The sequence below is a fragment of the Panicum virgatum genome, chromosome 5N, assembly GCF_016808335.1.
Source record: "Panicum virgatum strain AP13 chromosome 5N, P.virgatum_v5, whole genome shotgun sequence".
NCBI classification, from domain to species: Eukaryota; Viridiplantae; Streptophyta; class Magnoliopsida; order Poales; family Poaceae; genus Panicum; species Panicum virgatum.
Window position 1 is genome coordinate 11,097,691 of NC_053149.1, and position 18,435 is coordinate 11,116,125.

The 18,435-nt window shown below is 45.3% G+C and overlaps 1 protein-coding gene across 1 annotated transcript; it reads right to left on the bottom strand.

The window, feature by feature from the left end:
• Positions 1-566: 566 nt before the first annotated feature.
• LOC120676189 (receptor-like protein EIX2) lies at positions 567-4,439 on the bottom strand. The gene has a single exon (XM_039957422.1). It carries the CDS (start codon positions 2,948-2,950, stop codon positions 1,646-1,648), a length of 1,305 nt encoding a protein of 434 aa, XP_039813356.1. The 5' UTR covers positions 2,951-4,439; the 3' UTR covers positions 567-1,645.
• Between the last annotated feature and the right edge of the window lie 13,996 nt (positions 4,440-18,435).

An 18,435-nucleotide genomic window follows, 5' to 3' on the forward strand; every position in this document is an offset into this window, starting at 1 on the left:
TCAATAGAATATTTGATCACATTATAAAAGAATATGTGCTCAAAGAAATAGAGTATGTATATGAGTCTTTATCTTAATAGATTAAAGATTAAAAGTATTGCAAAAATAGAGTATGTATATGACTTTATGTAAATAGATTAAAGATTAAAAGTATTGTACATAGTAGAGATCATATGGACTTTTTCTTGTTTATTGAATCTCGTAAAAATCGATAAGCTAAAAGAAGAAACACCAATATAATATTTGATCACATTATAGAAGAATAGGTGATGAAAAAAATAACATATGTATATGATTTTATTTTAGTTAATTAAAGACTAAAAATATTGCATATTGTAGAGATGACATGAATATTTTTTATAATTAATAAGATAGTTGAAACTTAGTAGGACACTTAGTGGAGAATGATGTGGACACCTTGCATGAAGAGAGAAATAGTTAGTGGGTGCTATCTATATAGGATATATAGATATAGATGTATGCTAGGGCTTTACGGTTCGGGAGAAATGAATGTAAGTTTCAATTCAAGTTTCTGCATTACACACAAGTCAACCTTATTTCTATCATTTATATTTGCAGTATATGCTTTCGATCTATTAGTATTATTTGTACCTCATATCGCATATGTATGGAAGCTTCTTCTGCGGGGTAGTACATAGATTCCCCTTCCATCGTCCTGTTGCCTCTTGCTTGTGTTGCTTCTTCCTTAGTCATTAGTGGTAGGTATGTCATAGGTGAATCTTAATCCTAGATCCACCACTGACTTAACGCAATAATTTCTTTTACTAAAGATACCAATTCTAATCAAGCACAGCACAAAGCAAGCAGAAACCTAAGTGAAAAACGCTACATATCTGAGCAAATAAATCAGTGCCAAAAGCTTTTACCAGTCCTGTCTATAGGCAGTGCCTGCCGGCTTCTGTTCGAGAAAAAAAGCTTTTACCAGTAAAAATGCCAAAAGATTTTACCAGTAAGAGATGGAGAAGACACACGGTAAAGCATGAAGCACTAGAATAGAGAGTTCTTACTTCTTACCCCCTCCATCTCCATGCACACGCTTCCACTCCTCCAACTACTACTAGAAGTATACTAATGCCGAAAATTTTACAGGGGGATAGCAGCAATAGGCAACTGCTACTGCATGCTTAAACCCTGACCCTGCACCTATGTTGCGCCATTTTGGCGTTTCGGCTCTTGGTACCTGATTAAGAAAATATACCATTCACCATCCCATAAAGGTAATATTACACAACTCGTGTCCCCAAAGAATGTGGGTGGGGGCAGGACTTATAACAGGGATATTACATTTCATTTGAAAAAAAGAAAACCAGCAATATGGAATAGTAACAGAAGTCGAACCAGCGAACAGACTTCTCTGCTTCGATTTATTCATTCAACCCTTGGCCAAATTTAGTCGAAGCATCAATCATTGCATCCGCTTCATGGTTACCAGTTTATGGTTGCCTTGTCCATGTAGCGACAAGGACATAAACTTTGTCATACAACTTGTCCGGGAGCTGGAAGTAAGCAATTCTCCAGCTTCTCTTGAACAACAGAACACCAAAAGCCACCCAGGTACCAACTACGAAGCCACACCCAAGTCCAAGATAAAAGAATTCTATCCCATGACCTTCTTCAGTTCTTCCTAGGCGACCTTGCTTTGATATATCACCTTCCCTTGAGCAATGGTGTTGAAGAGGATGCCCGCAAAGACCAATGTTACCAATGTACATAGATGGGTTTGCTGCATACAGCGTATCAAGCTGCTGTCTTTTTTTTTGAAAGAAGTATCAAGCTGCTGTCCTGATGGAATTCTTCCTGTAAGATTGTTGTACGACAAGTCCAAGTAACTTAAGAATGTCAGACTTGACAGAGAGGCTGGTATTTCCCTTGAAAGATTGTTCCTTGAGAGGTCGAGTGATTCCAGCGATTGCATTTCCCCAATCTTGTTTGGAACAACTCCGCTGAAGCGGTTCTGTGATAAATTCAAATTCACCAGCGCATCAAGAGTAGTTATTTCTTCTGGAATTTCGCCGCTTAAATTGTTTGAAGATAAATCAATGCTCATCATATTTATGTCAAAGACTCTACTAATGGAACCGTAGTTCAGTTCCTTCCCCTTCAAGACTGGAAACAAACTAATAAGATGAAAGTGTTCTATATCACCCTCGTAGCATACCCTTGTCGTGTCTGTCTTTTTCATTGCTTTCAGATTTGACAGGTAGCTCGGCAAAGAGCCTGATATCTCATTGTTATTTATATCTATATACTGAAGACAATCAAGATTTGTGATGTTCACTGGAATGTTCCCAGAGAACTTATTGTGACTTAACCCTAGAATTCTTAGTGACTTCAACTTTCCAATCCACATGGGCAATCTTCCAGAAAATTTGTTCCTAGCCAAATCTAAGAATAGCACACTTATAAAGTTTTGCACAAAAGATGGGAACTCTCCCGAAAAACTATTGTTGCTTAAGGCCATAAATTCCATATCTTCCATTACCCCAAGGCATGGTGGCAATTCTCCCACCAAAAAGTTGTTGGATAAGTCTAGCACAGCCAACCATAATTTACAAAAAGACTCTGGAATATGGCCAGTTATTTGGTTGGAGAATAGAGACAGCTCTATTAGATTTGAGTTTTCAATCTCAGCAGGCAGAGGTCCCGACAAGGAGTTATCAGACAAGTCCAAGATGAGTAGATTTGGTAGCAGAGTGGGTAGCTGACCAGTTAATTGATTAGAGCTGAGATGGAGTTCTGAAAGTGACATATAGCTCATATTGGTAGGCAAACCTCCGCTGAGTTGATTGTTGGAGATGTTCAAGAGTTCAACATTTCTAAAGGCATCAGAGAACCATTGTGGAAGCCTATCAGCTATGCCTGCACTCGAGATATCGAGGTCGGTAATGCTAACATGCCATTGAAGCCACCCAGGAAACATAGGGCCCATTTGGCAGGCTGCAAAGTGTGCAGTAGTTAGTCTAGATGGTGGTTGCCAGTCTGACCTGAGCTCAATCTTCAGGGCATTATAAGACAAGTCTATGTACTGCAAGCTCCTCGTGCTAGCAAAGTGTTTCTCCGTTATCACACCATCCAAATCATTATTGTTTAAGTAAAGTGAGGTAAGATTAGTGAGCAACTGAGCATACCAATCTCATATGGAACATGTCCAGTCATGTGGTTGCAAGAAAGGTCAAGGGTTCGCAAACCAGTAAATTGCCCTACAGACGTTGGGAGAGGTCCTGTGATGTTGTTCCAACCGAGATCCAGAAGGACCAAGCTCGTTAACTGCCCTATCCATCTTGGTAGTATCCCGGATAATTGGTTCCCACCGAGGTTCAGATCCTGCAATTTGTTGGGTGAGCAGCGAGGTAGATTCTTAAACAGCTGAGTTATGTCTCCATAAAATAGAGCCCAACGAAGATTCAGGACCTCCAAATTGCATAGATTCTTCATGTCTGTAGTCATGATGCGCATGTTCATGTCATCATCATTATGATATGAAAGATCAAGGACTTGCAGGGATGCCATGTCTCCCAGTGTGTCAGGAATTCGACCATACAAACTAGTGGAGCCGAGGTTAAGGTACGTGAGGCTTGTTATGTTCCAGAACCAACTGGTCTCCAATGGATGGTTGAAGGAGTTTTCGGAGGCATCCAGCTCCTCAAGGTTTGTGAGGTTGAGGTGTGGCAGTGACTGGTCTGCTCTTGCAAGAGAGCAACTAGAAATATCAAGGACCCTCAAAGAAGGAATCATGTTGATGACATGTGGCCAATCCTCTACTGTGCTGAGGGCCTGAGGTTCACTTTGTTGAGGTTAAGATATTGTAGGGAAGAAAGTCGTGTTTACCATGAGAGGTCAGTTGAGTTTGTGCCTCCCATTGAGGAAAGATCCAGATGCTGCAGCGCTGATAAGTTGCCAAGCTGGGGAGGCAAGCCACCGCGAAAATGTATACCGGAGAGGTTAAGATACTTGAGGCTCTTCAGAGAACCCAAGAACTCGGGAAGACGACCGGTTGACCCCTCAAGTTCATTGTTGCTGAGATCAAGGTACACCAGATGATCCAGAGAAAGCAAAGAAGGACTTATCTGGCCCACCAAAGCTTTTCCGCCGGTGTTGCGAAGTCGAAGCTTGTGGACGTGGCCAGTCCGGTTGCTGCACCGGACGCCTCTCCACCGGCAGCAATCCTGCTCGCCGTGGCCACCATTTCGCCGCCACGAGCTGAGGAGCCCTGTAGGGTCGCTGGTGACGTCGTGCTTGAAGGCCAGCAGTGCGTCCCTCTCGTGCGGGAGGCAGCTCACGCTCGCAGTGTTACCACCAGCTGGTGGCTGGGGCTGCTGCTGGGCATGCGTGGTGAGGAAGAAGCTGCAGGTGATGACGAGCAACACGAAAATAGAAGCTGGGCGATGCATGATGGGCAATGGCAATGGCAACAGCAATCGACGGTTCTCCTATGTTAAACTGCCCATGGATATTGTTCCTTCCATCAGAAGGCATGCATGGTATGTAGCAATAATGGCACCGTCAGTTCTAATAATGTGTCATTTACTCAGTTGTCTGCAATAGACTGGGTCCGTCAATGACACTCAACGTCTTGGCCAAAGAGAAAAGTCATCAAGTCCATAGCGAGGTATTGATTGCTTGTCACCTCACGCAAGCTTACATCTATGTACTGGTTTCTGCTCAAATTGCCGAAGGTGACATGTTAGTTGACCCAAACCTGGTTTACTGGTTTCTGTCGCATAAACTAACTTTTTGAAGAACGAGCTAGGGCAGGTAAAATGCAGACCCAAATATTGTATTACTACCTCCAATCAATAATAGTGAACATTTAGACGGAAAATACTGTTGACTGAAGCTAGTAATACGCTAGGTTGCTGCGAATATTTGAGTTTATTTTACATGTTCCTATATATCCTACATGGCTACATCTACAATGGTAGCTCCATATCAAGGTTGCTATTTCCACTAGATCAACACCCAACATGTGCTATTTCCACTGGGAGCTGAAAAGTGTAACACCCTTGTGTTAATCAAGGTTGCTAATCACGTGTTTAATCGCTAATCATGGACCTAAGCGATGTCATTAGCGCTAATCGAATTCGCATAGTAAACTTCGATTTAGCCGTGTTCGACCGCGTTTTTCTCTCTGATTTGGGTCTCAAATCAACTTTGGCCCAAAACGAAAGTTGTAGATCTTCTCTTCCTCTACAACTTTTATTTTGGCCAAATTTCAAGTTCCTATATCAAATTGTGAGATTCGGATGGTCAAACGTGAGTCAAAAAACGGTCAAAATCAAACACTGTGTTTCCCTGTACTCCACTGTGCTCGGCGCCCATACTGCGACCGACCGCCGGCGACTCCACGCGTCGGCCGTCGGCGATCCTCGCACGCCACGCGGACGCGTCTTTATCCGCTCGTGACGCCCATCATCCGTTCCTCCTCATCCCCTTCTCCTTCCTTGCGCTCGCGCGGAGCCAAGCCGAGCAGAGCTCGCCGTCGACGTCCCTCCGGCCGAACCTTGCCGTCCCGCCCCGATTCCTCGCGCCCCGACCTCCCTAGCCTCGCCCCGAAGCTCCACCACCCCTCCTCGAGCTCGATTGAGCCGCTCCCCGGCCGAATCGGCCTCCAGACCGCCGGCCGCCATTGCCATCCCCATCGAGCTCCGCCCCGCACATCGAACTTCCCTCTCCGGTCTCCCTCCGCCCAAATCGAACGCGTGGTGAGCTTCCTTGCGCTCTCCTCCTCCTCCCAGACCTCTTCCCCGCTTGAATCTCCCACCGCCGGCGTCGGGGTGCCGTCGCGCCGCCAAGGCCGCTCGGCCTCCGCCACTTGCGCATCGCGGAGCGCCCCTGCGCGGGGCCCGGCAGCGCTGCCGTGTGGCCCACCGCCGCCCGGCCAACCTGGTCGCGGCCGCGCCCCGCTCCTCCGCCGCCCTGCGCCGCGCTGGCCGGAACGCCAAGCGCCGCTGCCCGCCCCGTGGGCGCCCTGCCCGCCCTGCGCGCCCCTGGCCGCCTTGCACGCGCCGCGGCTCCGCAGGCCCGCACTGGCCGCGGCTTGGCCTTGCCGTGCCGCTGGCCGGCCGCCGCCGGTGGGAGCGCCGCCGCCGTGCCTGGCCGCGCCGCTGGCCATGGCCATGGCGCGTGCGGGCGCAAAACAGAGGAGGGCAGGGCAGGGCCTTCCACTGCCATGTGGGGCCCAGCTGTCAGCCAGTTTAGGGTTTAGGGTTTTTCTTTTATTGAATAAATGGCTGAAATCTTCCAAAATTCGTAGAAAATCTTAGAAAAATGCTAAAAAGGCAAAACCAGTTGCATTAGCTTCGTAATTTCATGCTCTATCTGATAGAACCATGAAATTGAGAGTTTCGTTACTTTTGCTAGATGGTTTTGCTGGTTCTTGTTTAAGAGCAATCAAAGCCTAGAACTACATTTTTCTAGTTGGAATTGAGCTTGTTTTGCTCAAATGCACCCGAGTCTTTCTTGTTGGAGAAACTTCAGGCTAAAGAGAATTTGGAGCCAAAATCCCATCTCAGCACTACACCATTTCTTTGAGCCATAGTTTTGAGAGTCCTGTTTACTGGTCTTGCCTACGCTTCTATTTATGAGTACTACATTGTAGTGCATCATTTTTTGAGTTTCATGCATGGCATATTTTATTCGCGTAGACGCTGGAACTGAAGTCGCCTACGAGCTGATTGCCGAGACGGTCCAGGAGCAACTAGCAGGAGAGCAGCAGACCGAAGAGGCCGTTAATCAAGCTCCCGGAGAAATCACTAACCCTTCTGACCTGCAAGGCAAGCCCCGGAGCATAACCCTTAATTTTAGTATTCAATATTTATTATATATTTATTGTGCATTTAAGTTTCTAGGAGTTGATTGAAACCTTAGATGCATGATCCCTAGGTTTCCTCAGTCACTCTACTAGTGTACAGGTCCTTAGTACTGCAATGCTTAATCAAGATTCGGTAGAAGTCGAGTGATTCCTGTCACTCACGAGTTATAGCTTCTTGTTACTCATGGCTTTATGGCTTGAGAATAGAAAGGAAAAATGGAGACCGGGCGGAGAGGAATTTGGTTATGGATACGGAATGTAAGGAAAGTGAGCCTCCGCCTGTGTCGATTGAGGACCGTACTGTTGTTGGCACTACTGATCGAGGATTGAACAGTACTAACCATATGCCAGAAGTAGGAGGTAGTCAAAACCGGTAATCTGTGTACCGCTTTACAACGATACTTTGAATCCCTACCTGCTACGCTGGGCGTGGGAGTTGGCGGGTGTTGGATGGATGCCACCTTCGGGTTCTCTGGGAGTTCACCGTGAGGGGCCCAACACCTGGGTTTTAGCAGGCGCGATTCAGATGTCGTTGTAACGATGGAAACAGTTGATGCATGTGGCCCGACGGGGTTTACATGTGTCGTGTTGGTTAACCTTGCAAGGTTAAATTGAATCGATTCGCTGTGACTCGCGGATATGAGAACCTTGATCTCTCTGTCACATCGTAGTAAAGGATTGAATGGCGAATGAAAAGTTGAGAATATGAGGTATGACTGTGTTACTCTGAAAAGATAATGTGATCAACCATGCGTGCTTTAGATGTTCAGGCAAACCTAGTCAGTATTTGTATAATAAACTTGAGCTAAAATACTGAAAGCACTATTAGTAGTTTTTCAGCAAAATAACTCCAGAGTCAAAAAGCTTTGCATGTCTAGGAGTGGACTAAGTATATACCACTAGTCGGGTAAGATTTGCTGAGTATTAGTATACTCAGGGTTGTTGTTGTAACCCCTTTGAGTAGGTTGTGTCTCCGCTGACTTCAAGGAGGTCTGTGCGTCCTGGATTGGACAACCACTTCCTCTTGGGTAGACTGTCGAGTGGGTCCCGTCTTCTCCGTGAAGGTCGGGCAGGTCGGCATCACATCGGTGGGCAGGATGTGGAGCTCACCTTTTATCATCGTTTGCATCTACCGTATTGTATTTGGAAACCCGTTCAAAACTTCCACTGTACGTTTAAAAACAATGTATTTGATATATCGAACTTATCTGTAAAACTCAGTGTTGTAAATTAATTTGGTTTTGTTGTATGCTTGTATCACATGTGCTCGTCTTCGTACGGGTCTACTAGTGCAATTGTGATCCTGGAGTACAGTAGTTTAATCGGGATTTACCCGACAGCCTATCAGATTACACCGTTTTAAGTGCACAGTAACTTGATTAAGTATTAAGATGATGGTTAGTGCACTTAAGCCGGTTTAATTTAGATGGTGCTGCTACAGCTGGCATCAGAGCTAAATTGCACTGGGGGTAATTACTTGTGTGCTTAATTAAGTTAAGCAACTTTTGTTTTGCAAAAAAAACTTTCGGGTTTTTCGGAAAGTTGACACTAGATGCACTAAGGAATATGATAGATAGTTCATATGCCCTAATTATATGTTATAAGAGTTAGGCAGCAACTAGGTATCTATTTTATTCCAGCACTTCCAGCATTTACTTTTCGTTAAACCTTACTTTTGTGCACAACTGGTGTCTATATTCGGTAACGACGCACCTACACTAAGGTAAGCATTCTTGGTAGTCCTTTAGAATAGCCCACGTGTTTTATACGTGCGCGGGTCCCGTATGATGGGCATACGAGGAGGTGATAATACTCAATTCAAACGAGCCTGTCGCTATCTGCCGCCTGATATGGAGTGCGGACTTCCCACTGTGTGATTGTAATCGCGGCCATATCTAAGGCAATGTTACGAGATGAAGACTCGTTATGCAGTTGGTCATAATCGTGTACCTTGGGACACGCTTACCCTTGGGTGTCCTGTAAGGCGATTTGTACGGGAAGTGAATACATTGCCTCGGTAACGTATGCAGCGCTGGCCATTCAGCGTCGAACGTTTGGGTGCCATCTCTAAAGTGGATGGTAATGTATGTGTGAATATGTGGGAAACTGCATATGCGTTACCCGTGTGGCGTAGGACACATGGGTGCCGTTCGTGAGTGCTGGCACGAAGGGTCCAAAAGTGGTTATATATACTCTGTGTTCTTCTGCAGGAAACTAACCACGTTAAGCGCGTTATGAAATCTTTGATCGTAGGAACGACTAGTATATATAGTGAGAGTACGTAATTGTGCCACCGGTCGTCCTCGTATACCATATTTTGGTACTTGTTTGGGTGAGAAACGATAGAACGTGCATGCATCTTGCATATTCGAGTTGGTTGGTCGCTTCGTAGTTAATAGTTGTGCAACCTTAAGACTGCAACGTTGTAGCTAGTCGAACTACCAACCTGCTGTTCAATCCGATTAGATGCGGTTTCAATTGAAGCAAGTCATTTTGTTCTCTTGGTGAACCATATCGCGAAGGGAACAATTCATGTTGTGTGTTCATATTAATTATGCACATTATTTATTTGCATGGATTAGTCCCGATAGCGGAATGGCTAATCAAGGGATGGTGCTTTTGCAGATGGGCAATAACAATGCTGCTAACCATGGAAATGGGGGTCAAGGATCACAGCCACCGCCACCTCCCTCCTTGGCTCAGGCTATTGCGGCCCTTATCGCCGACCGCAATGAGCAGACCGAATTGTTGAGGCGACTGGTGCAAAGCAATGTTGACAGAGGCAGACAAGCACCACCAGCAGAAACTGACTACGTCAGTTTTCTAGCCACCCAACCACCTCTGTTCCACAAGGCAGATGATCCCCTTGAAGCCGATGCCTGGATTCGTACCATTGAGGACAAGTTTAGTATCCTCAATTGCACAGAAGTAGACAAGGCCGCCTTTGCAGCGCAACAGCTGAGAGGTCCAGCGAAGATATGGTGGTTTAATCACAAGGCTCTACTCCCCGCTGGTATGCGTCTCACCTGGAATGAGTTCATGGCAGCTTTTAAAGCCCACCATATCCCTACTAGCTTGATGAGGAGAAAGATGGCAGAATTCCTAGCACTGAAGCAGGGAAGTCAAACTATTCTTCAATACGCCCAAACTTTCAATCAGTTAGCTCAATATGGTGGTTATCATGTGGATACTGATGAAAAAAACAAGATTGCTTCAGGAGGGGACTCAATACAAAAGTTTCAGGATAAGCTAGCTCTCACTACTTGTGACAATTTCACTGAGCTAGTTAATAAGGCTATCATTCAGGAAGATGCCACGCTAGCACACAAGGCTGACAAGAAAAGAAAGGCACCTGTGGGATCCTCCAGCCATGCACCCCAGAGGTACAAGTGGGTTCAGACCGGGACTCAGCAGGCTCCAAGCCGCCCTCCGCAGCAAGGTCATTGGGTCGCTAGGCCACCACAGCAACAGCCGCAATGGGCACCACGTCTTCTACCACCGCAGTAGGGGCAGCGGTCTCTAGTGCCACAAGTTACACGTCCCAACAACTACCCTTGCTACAATTGTGGTAATCTGGAGCACTTCGCATGTGATTGCCCTATGCCACCTCAGCAGAATAACTACAAGGCTTTCGTTTCGAGTCAAGGTTCCAGTTTGCAAGATCAGAAGAAGAAGATCGTACCTGCTAAAACCGGACGTGTGAACTATACCACACTGGAGGATGTTCCTGAGGGTACTCATGTGATGGCTGTTATGTTTTCCATTGATCACTGCACTGCTACTATGTTATTTGATTTTGGAGCATCCCATACCTTTATCAGTGAAGCATGTGTTGCTCGACATCAATTACGAGTAACATACTTAGAAAGACCCTACATTATTCAGACACCAGGCACACGGTTAACTACCGGCAGGGTAGTTCGGAATGTGACTCTTAACTTGGGTGGAAAAAATTTCTCGATCACTCCCATTGTCCTTCCAAGTCAAGGGATAGATGTCATACTTGGAATGAGTTGGATGAAAAAGCACGGTGCTATCATTAATACCACTTCTCGCATCATTCGGTTAAACTCTTCTACATATGGTCCGATGGATGTTCATCTTTCTCGTTACGAGATCCCAGAAAGTACAGTTTATCATTTGGAAGGGAAACTGTTAAAAGAAATTCTTGTGGTTTGTGAATACTCCGATGTGTTTCCGGAGGAATTGCCAGGCATGCCTCTAGATCGAGATGTTGAGTTCGTTATTGAATTACAACCTGGTACAGCACCAATATCTCGAAGGCCCTACATAATGACTCCGAGTGAGTTAGCTGAATTAAAAATCCAGTTACAAGATTTGCTAGATAAAGGTTTCATTCGACCGAGTACTTCATCTTGAGGATGCCCAGCTCTGTTTGTAAAGAAGAAAGACCAAGGGTTGAGGTTATGTGTCGATTATTGACCCCTGAATGCGGTAACCATCAAGAACAAATATCCACTCCCTCGTATTGACCTTCTCTTTGATTAGTTAGCAGGAGCTAAAGTATTCTCAAAAATAAATCTTCGGTCTGGCTATCATCAAATCAAAATCAGACCGACAGATATACCAAAAACAGCTTTCTCAACTCGTTATGGTCTTTACGAGTATTTGGTGATGTCCTTCGGATTAACCAATGCTCCTGTTTATTTCATGTATCTCATGAATTCAGTATTCATGCCAGAGTTAGATAAGTTCGTCGTGATATTCATTGATGATATCTTGATCTACTCCAAGAATAAGGAAGAACATGCTCAACACCTTCATATTGTACTTCAGCGTCTCAGAGAGCACCAGCTATATGCCAAATTCAGCAAGTGTGACTTCTGGCTGAAGGAAGTTCCATTTCTAGGTCATATCATATCTGCTGAAGGTATTTCTGTTGATCTCAGTAAAGTACAAGATGTACTAGATTGGGAAGCTCCAACTTAAGTTCCTCAAATCCGCAGTTTTCTGGGTTTAGCTGGTTATTATCGTCGGTTCATTTTGGAATTCTCCAGAATAGCTAAACCTATGACTGAGCTTCTGAAGAAGGGTGTCAAGTTCTATTGGAGTAATCAATGTGAGGAAGCTTTCCAGAAATTGAAAACACTTCTCACTTCAGCTCCAATCTTGGCCCAACATAATACTGCAAAGCCATTTGATGTCTACTGTGATGCCTCAGGCACAAGACTTGGTTGTGTTCTAATGCAGGAAAATCAGGTGATTGCTTATGCTTCTCGATCACTCAAGCGTCATGAAGAGAACTATCCTACACATGATCTTGAATTAGCAGCTGTGGTCCATGCCTTGAAAATCTGGCGACACTATCTTATTGGTACACTCTGCAATATCTATACAGATCACAAGAGTCTCAGGTATCTCATTACTCAAGCTGATCTGAATATGCGCCAACGAAGATGGATTGAGTTGATTAAAGACTATGAGCTCGAAGTACATTATCATCCTGGCAAGTCAAATGTAGTTGCGGCACTAAGTCGCAAGGCTCACTGTCATTGTCTTTCGGCTATACCATTAAGCCAGTCTCTCTGCTTTGAAATGGAAAAGTTGAACTTGAGTATTGTACCACATGGCACATTGGCCCATCTAGAACTCACTCCTTCTCTTCGTGATGTCGTCATCGCGGCACAAAAGAAAGATAAAGGGGTGAAGGAAATTCAGAGAAGGATATCAGAAGGAGATCCTAAAGTCAATTGTTTCCACCAAGATAATGAGAATGTGTTATGGTTCAAAAACACATTAGTGGTGCCTAAGGATTTTGAGCTCAGAAAACAAATTCTTGATGAGGCTCATACTTCACGGCTATCAATCCATCCTGGTAGCAATAAAATGTATCAAGATCTGAAACAACGATTTTGGTGGACGAGGATGAAAAGAGAAATTGCCAAGTATGTGTCCGAATGTGACATCTGTCGAAGGGTTAAGGCCAGTCATCTCAGACCAGCTAGAACTCTTCAACCCTTGAATATTCCTGAATGGAAATGGGAAGACATCATCATGGATTTCATTGTCGGTTTACCTCGAACTCAAAAGGGTTACGACTCTATTTGGATTGTGGTGGATAGACTGACCAAGTCAGCACACTTCCTTCCAATTAATACCATCTACCGGGCAAAGAGGTATGCTGAGTTGTACATTAACCGTATCTTGTGTTTACACGGTGTACCCAAAACCATCATCTCTGATCGAGGGACCCAGTTTGTTGCTTGCTTTTGGGAACAACTACATGCTAGCTTGGGTACCCATCTTATTCGTAGTTCTGCATATCATCCTCAAACAGACGGCCAAACGGAAAGGATTAATCAAAATTTGGAGGATACGTTCCGCGCCTGTGTCTTAGCCTATCCACAGAAATGGGATGAGTGCTTACCATTGGCTGAGTTTTCTTATAACAATAGTTATCAAGAAAGCATCAAAATGGCGCCATTTGAAGCACTATTTTTTGGGCCCGACATGGTTCAAGAGGCCGAAGAACAAGTCCGTCTTATCCAAGAGAACTTGAAGATCGTGCAGTCTTGGCAGAAGAGCTACGCTGATAGAAGGCGCAGGCCGCTGGTATTTGAGGTCGGTGACCATGTCTACCTAAGAGTATTACCCTGGAAAGGCGTGCAAAGGTTTGGAGTAAGAGGAAAGTTAGCTCCCCGCTACATTGGCCCATATCCAATTATGGAAAGATGCAGTCCTGTGGCTTATCGGTTGGATCTTCCAGCAAATCTCTCCGTAATTCATAACATTTTCCATGTATCGCAACTCAAAAAGTGTCTGAGAGTTCCGACTGAAGCTGTAGAAAGTGACTCAATTCAGTTTGAGTCTGATCTCACTTATTCTGAGCATCCTATCAAGATTATTGATCGCAAGGATCGACTTACTCGTCGCACCACCAACCGATTCTACAAAGTTCAATGGAGCAATCATTCTGAAGAAGAAGCTACTTGGGAGAAAGAGGAATTTCTGAGATCCAAGTATCCGGACTTTTTAAACGCTCATCCAGGTACTTCACCTTTCAATCTTATCGCCTTATATATTCTATCGTGCGTAAATCTCGGGACGAGATTCTTTTAAGGGGGAAAGGCTGTAACACCCCTGTGTTAATCAAGGTTGCTAATCACATGTTTAATCGCTAATCATGGACCTAAACGATGTCATTAGCGCTAATCGAGTTCGCATAGTAAACTTCGATATAGCCGTGTTCGACAGCGTTTTTCTCTCTGATTTGGGTCTCAAATCAACTTTCTCCCAAAACAAAAGTTGTAGATCTTCTCTTCCTCTACAACTTTTATTTTGGCCAAATTTCAAGTTCCTATATCAAATTTTGAGATTCAGATGGTCAAACGTGAGTCTAAAAACGGTCAAAAATCAAACACTATGTTTCCCTGTGCTCCACTGGGCTCGGCGCCCATACCGCGACCGACCGCCGGCGACTCCACGCGTCGGCCGTCAGCGATCATCGCACGCCACGCGGACGCGTCCTTATCCGCTCGCGATGCCTATCATCCGTTCCTCCTCATCCCCTTCTCCTTCCTCGCGCTCGCGCGGAGCCAAGCCGAGCAAAGCTCGCCGTCGACGTCCCTCCGGCCGAACCTCGCCATCCCGCCCTAATTCCTCGCGCCCCGACCTCCCTAGCCTCGCCCCGAAGCTCCACCACCCCTCCTCGAGCTCGATTGAGCCGCTCCCCAGCCGGATCGGCCTCCAGATCGTCGGCCGCCATTACCATCCCCATCGAGCTCCGCCCCGCACCTCGAACTTCCCTCTCCGGTCTCCCTCCGCCCAAATCGAACGCGTGATGAGCTTCCTCGCGCTCTCCTCCTCCTCCCAGACCTCTTCCCCGCTTGAATCCCCCACCGCCGGCGTCGGGGTGCCGTCGCGCCGCTGTGGCCGCTCGGCCTCCGCCACTTGCGCGCCGCGGAGCGCCCCTGCGCGGGGCCCTGCAGCACTGCCGTGCGCCCCACAGCCGCCCGGTCACCCTGGTCGCGGCCGCACTCCGCTCCTCCGCTGCCCTGCGCCGCACCGGCCGGAACGCCAAGCGCCGCCGCCCGCCCCGTGGGCGCCTTGCCCGCCCTGCGCGCGCCGCGGCTCCGCAGGCCCGCCCTGGCTGCGGCTTGGCCTTGCCGCGCCGCTGGCTGGCCGCCGCCGGCAGGAGCGCCGCCGCCGTGCCTGGCCGCGCTGCCGGCCATGGCATGGCACGCGCGGGCGCAAAACAGAGGAGGGCTAGGCTGGGCCTTCCACTGCCATGTGGGGCCCAGCTGTCAGCCAATTTAGGTTATTTCTTTTATTGAATAAATGGCTGAAATCTTCCAAAATTCGTAGAAAATCTTAGAAAAATGCTAAAAAGGCAAAACCAGTTGCATTAGCTTCGTAATTTCATGCTCTATCTGATAGAACCATGAAATTGAGAGTTTTGTTACTTTTGCTAGATGGTTTTGCTGGTTCCTGTTTAAGAGCAATCAAAGCCTGGAACTACATTTTTCGAGTTGGAATTGAGCTTGTTTTGCTCAAATGCACCCCAGTCTTTCTTGTTGGAGACACTTCAGGCTAAAGAGAATTTGAAGCCAAAATCCCATCTCACCACTACACCATTTCTTTGAGCCATAGTTTTGAGAGTCCTGTTTACTAGTCTTGCCTACGCTTCTATTTATGAGTACTGCATTGTAGTGCATCATTTTATGAGTTTCATGCATGGCATATTTTATTCGCGTAGATGCTGGAACCGAAGTTGCCTACGAGCTGATTGCCGAGACGGTCCAGGAGCCACCAGCAGGAGAGCAGCAGACCGAAGAGGCCGTTAATCAAGCTCCCGGAGAAATCACTAACCCTGCTGACCTGCAAGGCAAGCCCCGGAGCATAACCCTTAATTTTAGTATTCAATATTTATTATATATTTATTGTGCATTTAAGTTTCTAGGAGTTGATTGAAACCTTAGATGCATGATCCCTAGGTTTCCTCAGTCACTCTACTAGTGTACAGGTCGTTAGTACTGCAATGCTTAATCAAGATTCGGTAGATGTCGAGTGATTCCTGTCACTCGCGAGTTATAGGTTCTTGTTACTCATGGCTTTATGGCTTGAGAAAAGAAAGGAAAAATGGAGACCGGGCGGAGAGGAATTTGGTTATGGATATGGAATGTAAGGAAAGTGAGCCTCCGCCTGTGTCGATTGAGGACCGTACCGTTGTTGGCACTACTGATCGAGGATTGAACAGTACTAACCACATGCCGGAAGTAGGAGGTAGTCGAAACCGGTAAGCTGTGTACCGCTTTACAACGATACTTTGAATTCCTACCTGCTACGCTGGGCGTGGGAGTTGGCGGGTGTTGGATGGATGCCACCTTCGGGTTCTCTGGGAGTTCACCGTGAGGGGCCCAACACCTGGGTTTTAGCAGGCGTGATTCAAATGTCGTGGTAACGATGGAAACAGTTGATGCTTGTGGCCCTATGAGGTTTACATGTGTCGTGTTGGTTAGGTCTACCTTGCAAGGCTAAATCGAATCGATTCGCTGTGACTCGCGGATATGAGAACCTTGATCTCTCTGTCACATCGTAGTAAAGGATTGAATTGCAAATGGAAAGTTGAGAATATGAGGTATGACTGTGTTACTCTGAAAAGATAATGTGATCAACCATGCGTGCTCTAGATGTTCAGGCAAACCTAGTCAGTATTTGTATAATAAACTTGAGCTAAAATACTGAAAGTAAGGATCCACTATTAATAGCTTTTCAGCAAAATAACTCCAGAGCCAAAAAGCTTTTCATGTCTAGGAGTCGGCTAAGTATATACCACTAGTCGGGTAAGAATTGCTGAGTATTAGTATACTCGGGTTGTTGTTGTAACCCCTTTGAGCAGGTTGTGTCTCCGCTGACTTCGAGGAGGTCTGTGCGTCTTGGATTGGACAACCACTTCCTCCTGGGTGGACTGTTGAGTGGGTCCCGTCTTCTTCGTGAAGGTCGGGCAGGTCGGCATCACATCGGTGGGCAGGATGTGGAGCTCACCTTTTATCGTCGTTTGCATCTACCGTATTGTATTCGGAAACCCGTTTAAAACTTCTGCTGTACGTTTAAAAGCACTGTATTTGATATATCGAACTTATATGTAAAACTCAGTGTTGTAAATTAATTTGGTTTTGTTGTATGCTTGTATCACCTGTGCTCGTCTTCATACGTGTCTACTAGTGCAATTGTGATCATGGAGTACAGTAGTTTAATCGGGATTTACCTGACAGCCTGTCAGATTATACCGTTTTAAGTGCATAGTAACTTGATTAAGTATTAAGATGATGGTTAGTGCACTTAAGCCGGTTTAATTTAGACGGTGCTGCTACACAAAATTACCACCACCGGCTGGTAGCTGCTGTGCGTACGTGGTGAAGAATATATATATGACGACGAGCAACATCACGAACATGGCCGCTCGGCGATGTATTATTGTGGCAACGATCGTTGATGTGCCTGTGCTCACCTGCCCGGCCGTGGGCTGTTCTATTGGAAGGCATGGTAGAGTGGCACGATCAGTTCAAGACTCTTAAGTAGCTGAAGAATAGGTCAGTCAACGTTGTCGTTGCATAATAGTAAGGTGTTGAAGCCGTCAGTCGTGAGCGTGTTCATCGATTGAATAATGTCACCTCACACAAGCTAATTACATCTATGTAATGTGGTGCCTGGAAAAGCTTGCAGAATGTGATGGCGCATGCATGTGGCGCAGTTTATGTTTGTTTCATTGATCTTTTATCTTTTATAGTAAAATAGTAATGAATGATTGCTTGTTGGTAATATAATATAACCAATATAGCGGTGATGCAGTGTGATGTGTATAATTGGTTCGTCCTTGCGAGTTACGATGATAGCAGATTCCTACTGATTTGGGGCCGGCTCAAGTTTCATGGTCATATCTAACTACGCTATGGAGTAGCACTATTATAAAAATAATTTGTAGGATGATCTGTTTTTTTTTTCAAGTCAGACGAAGAGTTCATCCGCCCCTACTCCCTTCCACATGCAGCACTGTTGCAGCTGGTCTGCCTTTGAAAATTAATTTCCAGAACTGATTTATTTGAAAATCATCATTTTTACGGGTACTACTCCAAGAAATGGGCCGATTTTTAAGGATATTCTACATGTAGACGTCCCTCTAAATCAATTTGTAGAGTTGTTCGTTAAGGTGGTCTGTCTCTCCAAATAGTATGGTGCAAATAGATTCGTAATTTTCATTTAACTTCAGCTAAAAATAAAATATATTAAAAATTATAGAGTTCAACTAGATTTAAAACTTTGTAGTTGAAATGTTCAGTGGTCCAAAAAAATCATGTTCGAAACACAGCCAACCACGCCATGGATCACACCTCCCAAACCGAGCTCTCCCATTTGCCGAACATATTATCAATTTAATTGTTTTTGTTTTGTTTTTTTCTTTTTGTTTTTACCTTGTGCATTACTTTTTCATTGTTTTTTATTTTTTCTAGTTTTATCTCTTAATTTTTATTTACTTTTTTCTCTTAGTTTTTCTTTGGTTCTATTTATTTCATTTTATTTTTGTTTTTTCTTTCTATTCATTTGATATTTCTCTTTTTATGCAAATTGTGTTTTTTATTTCT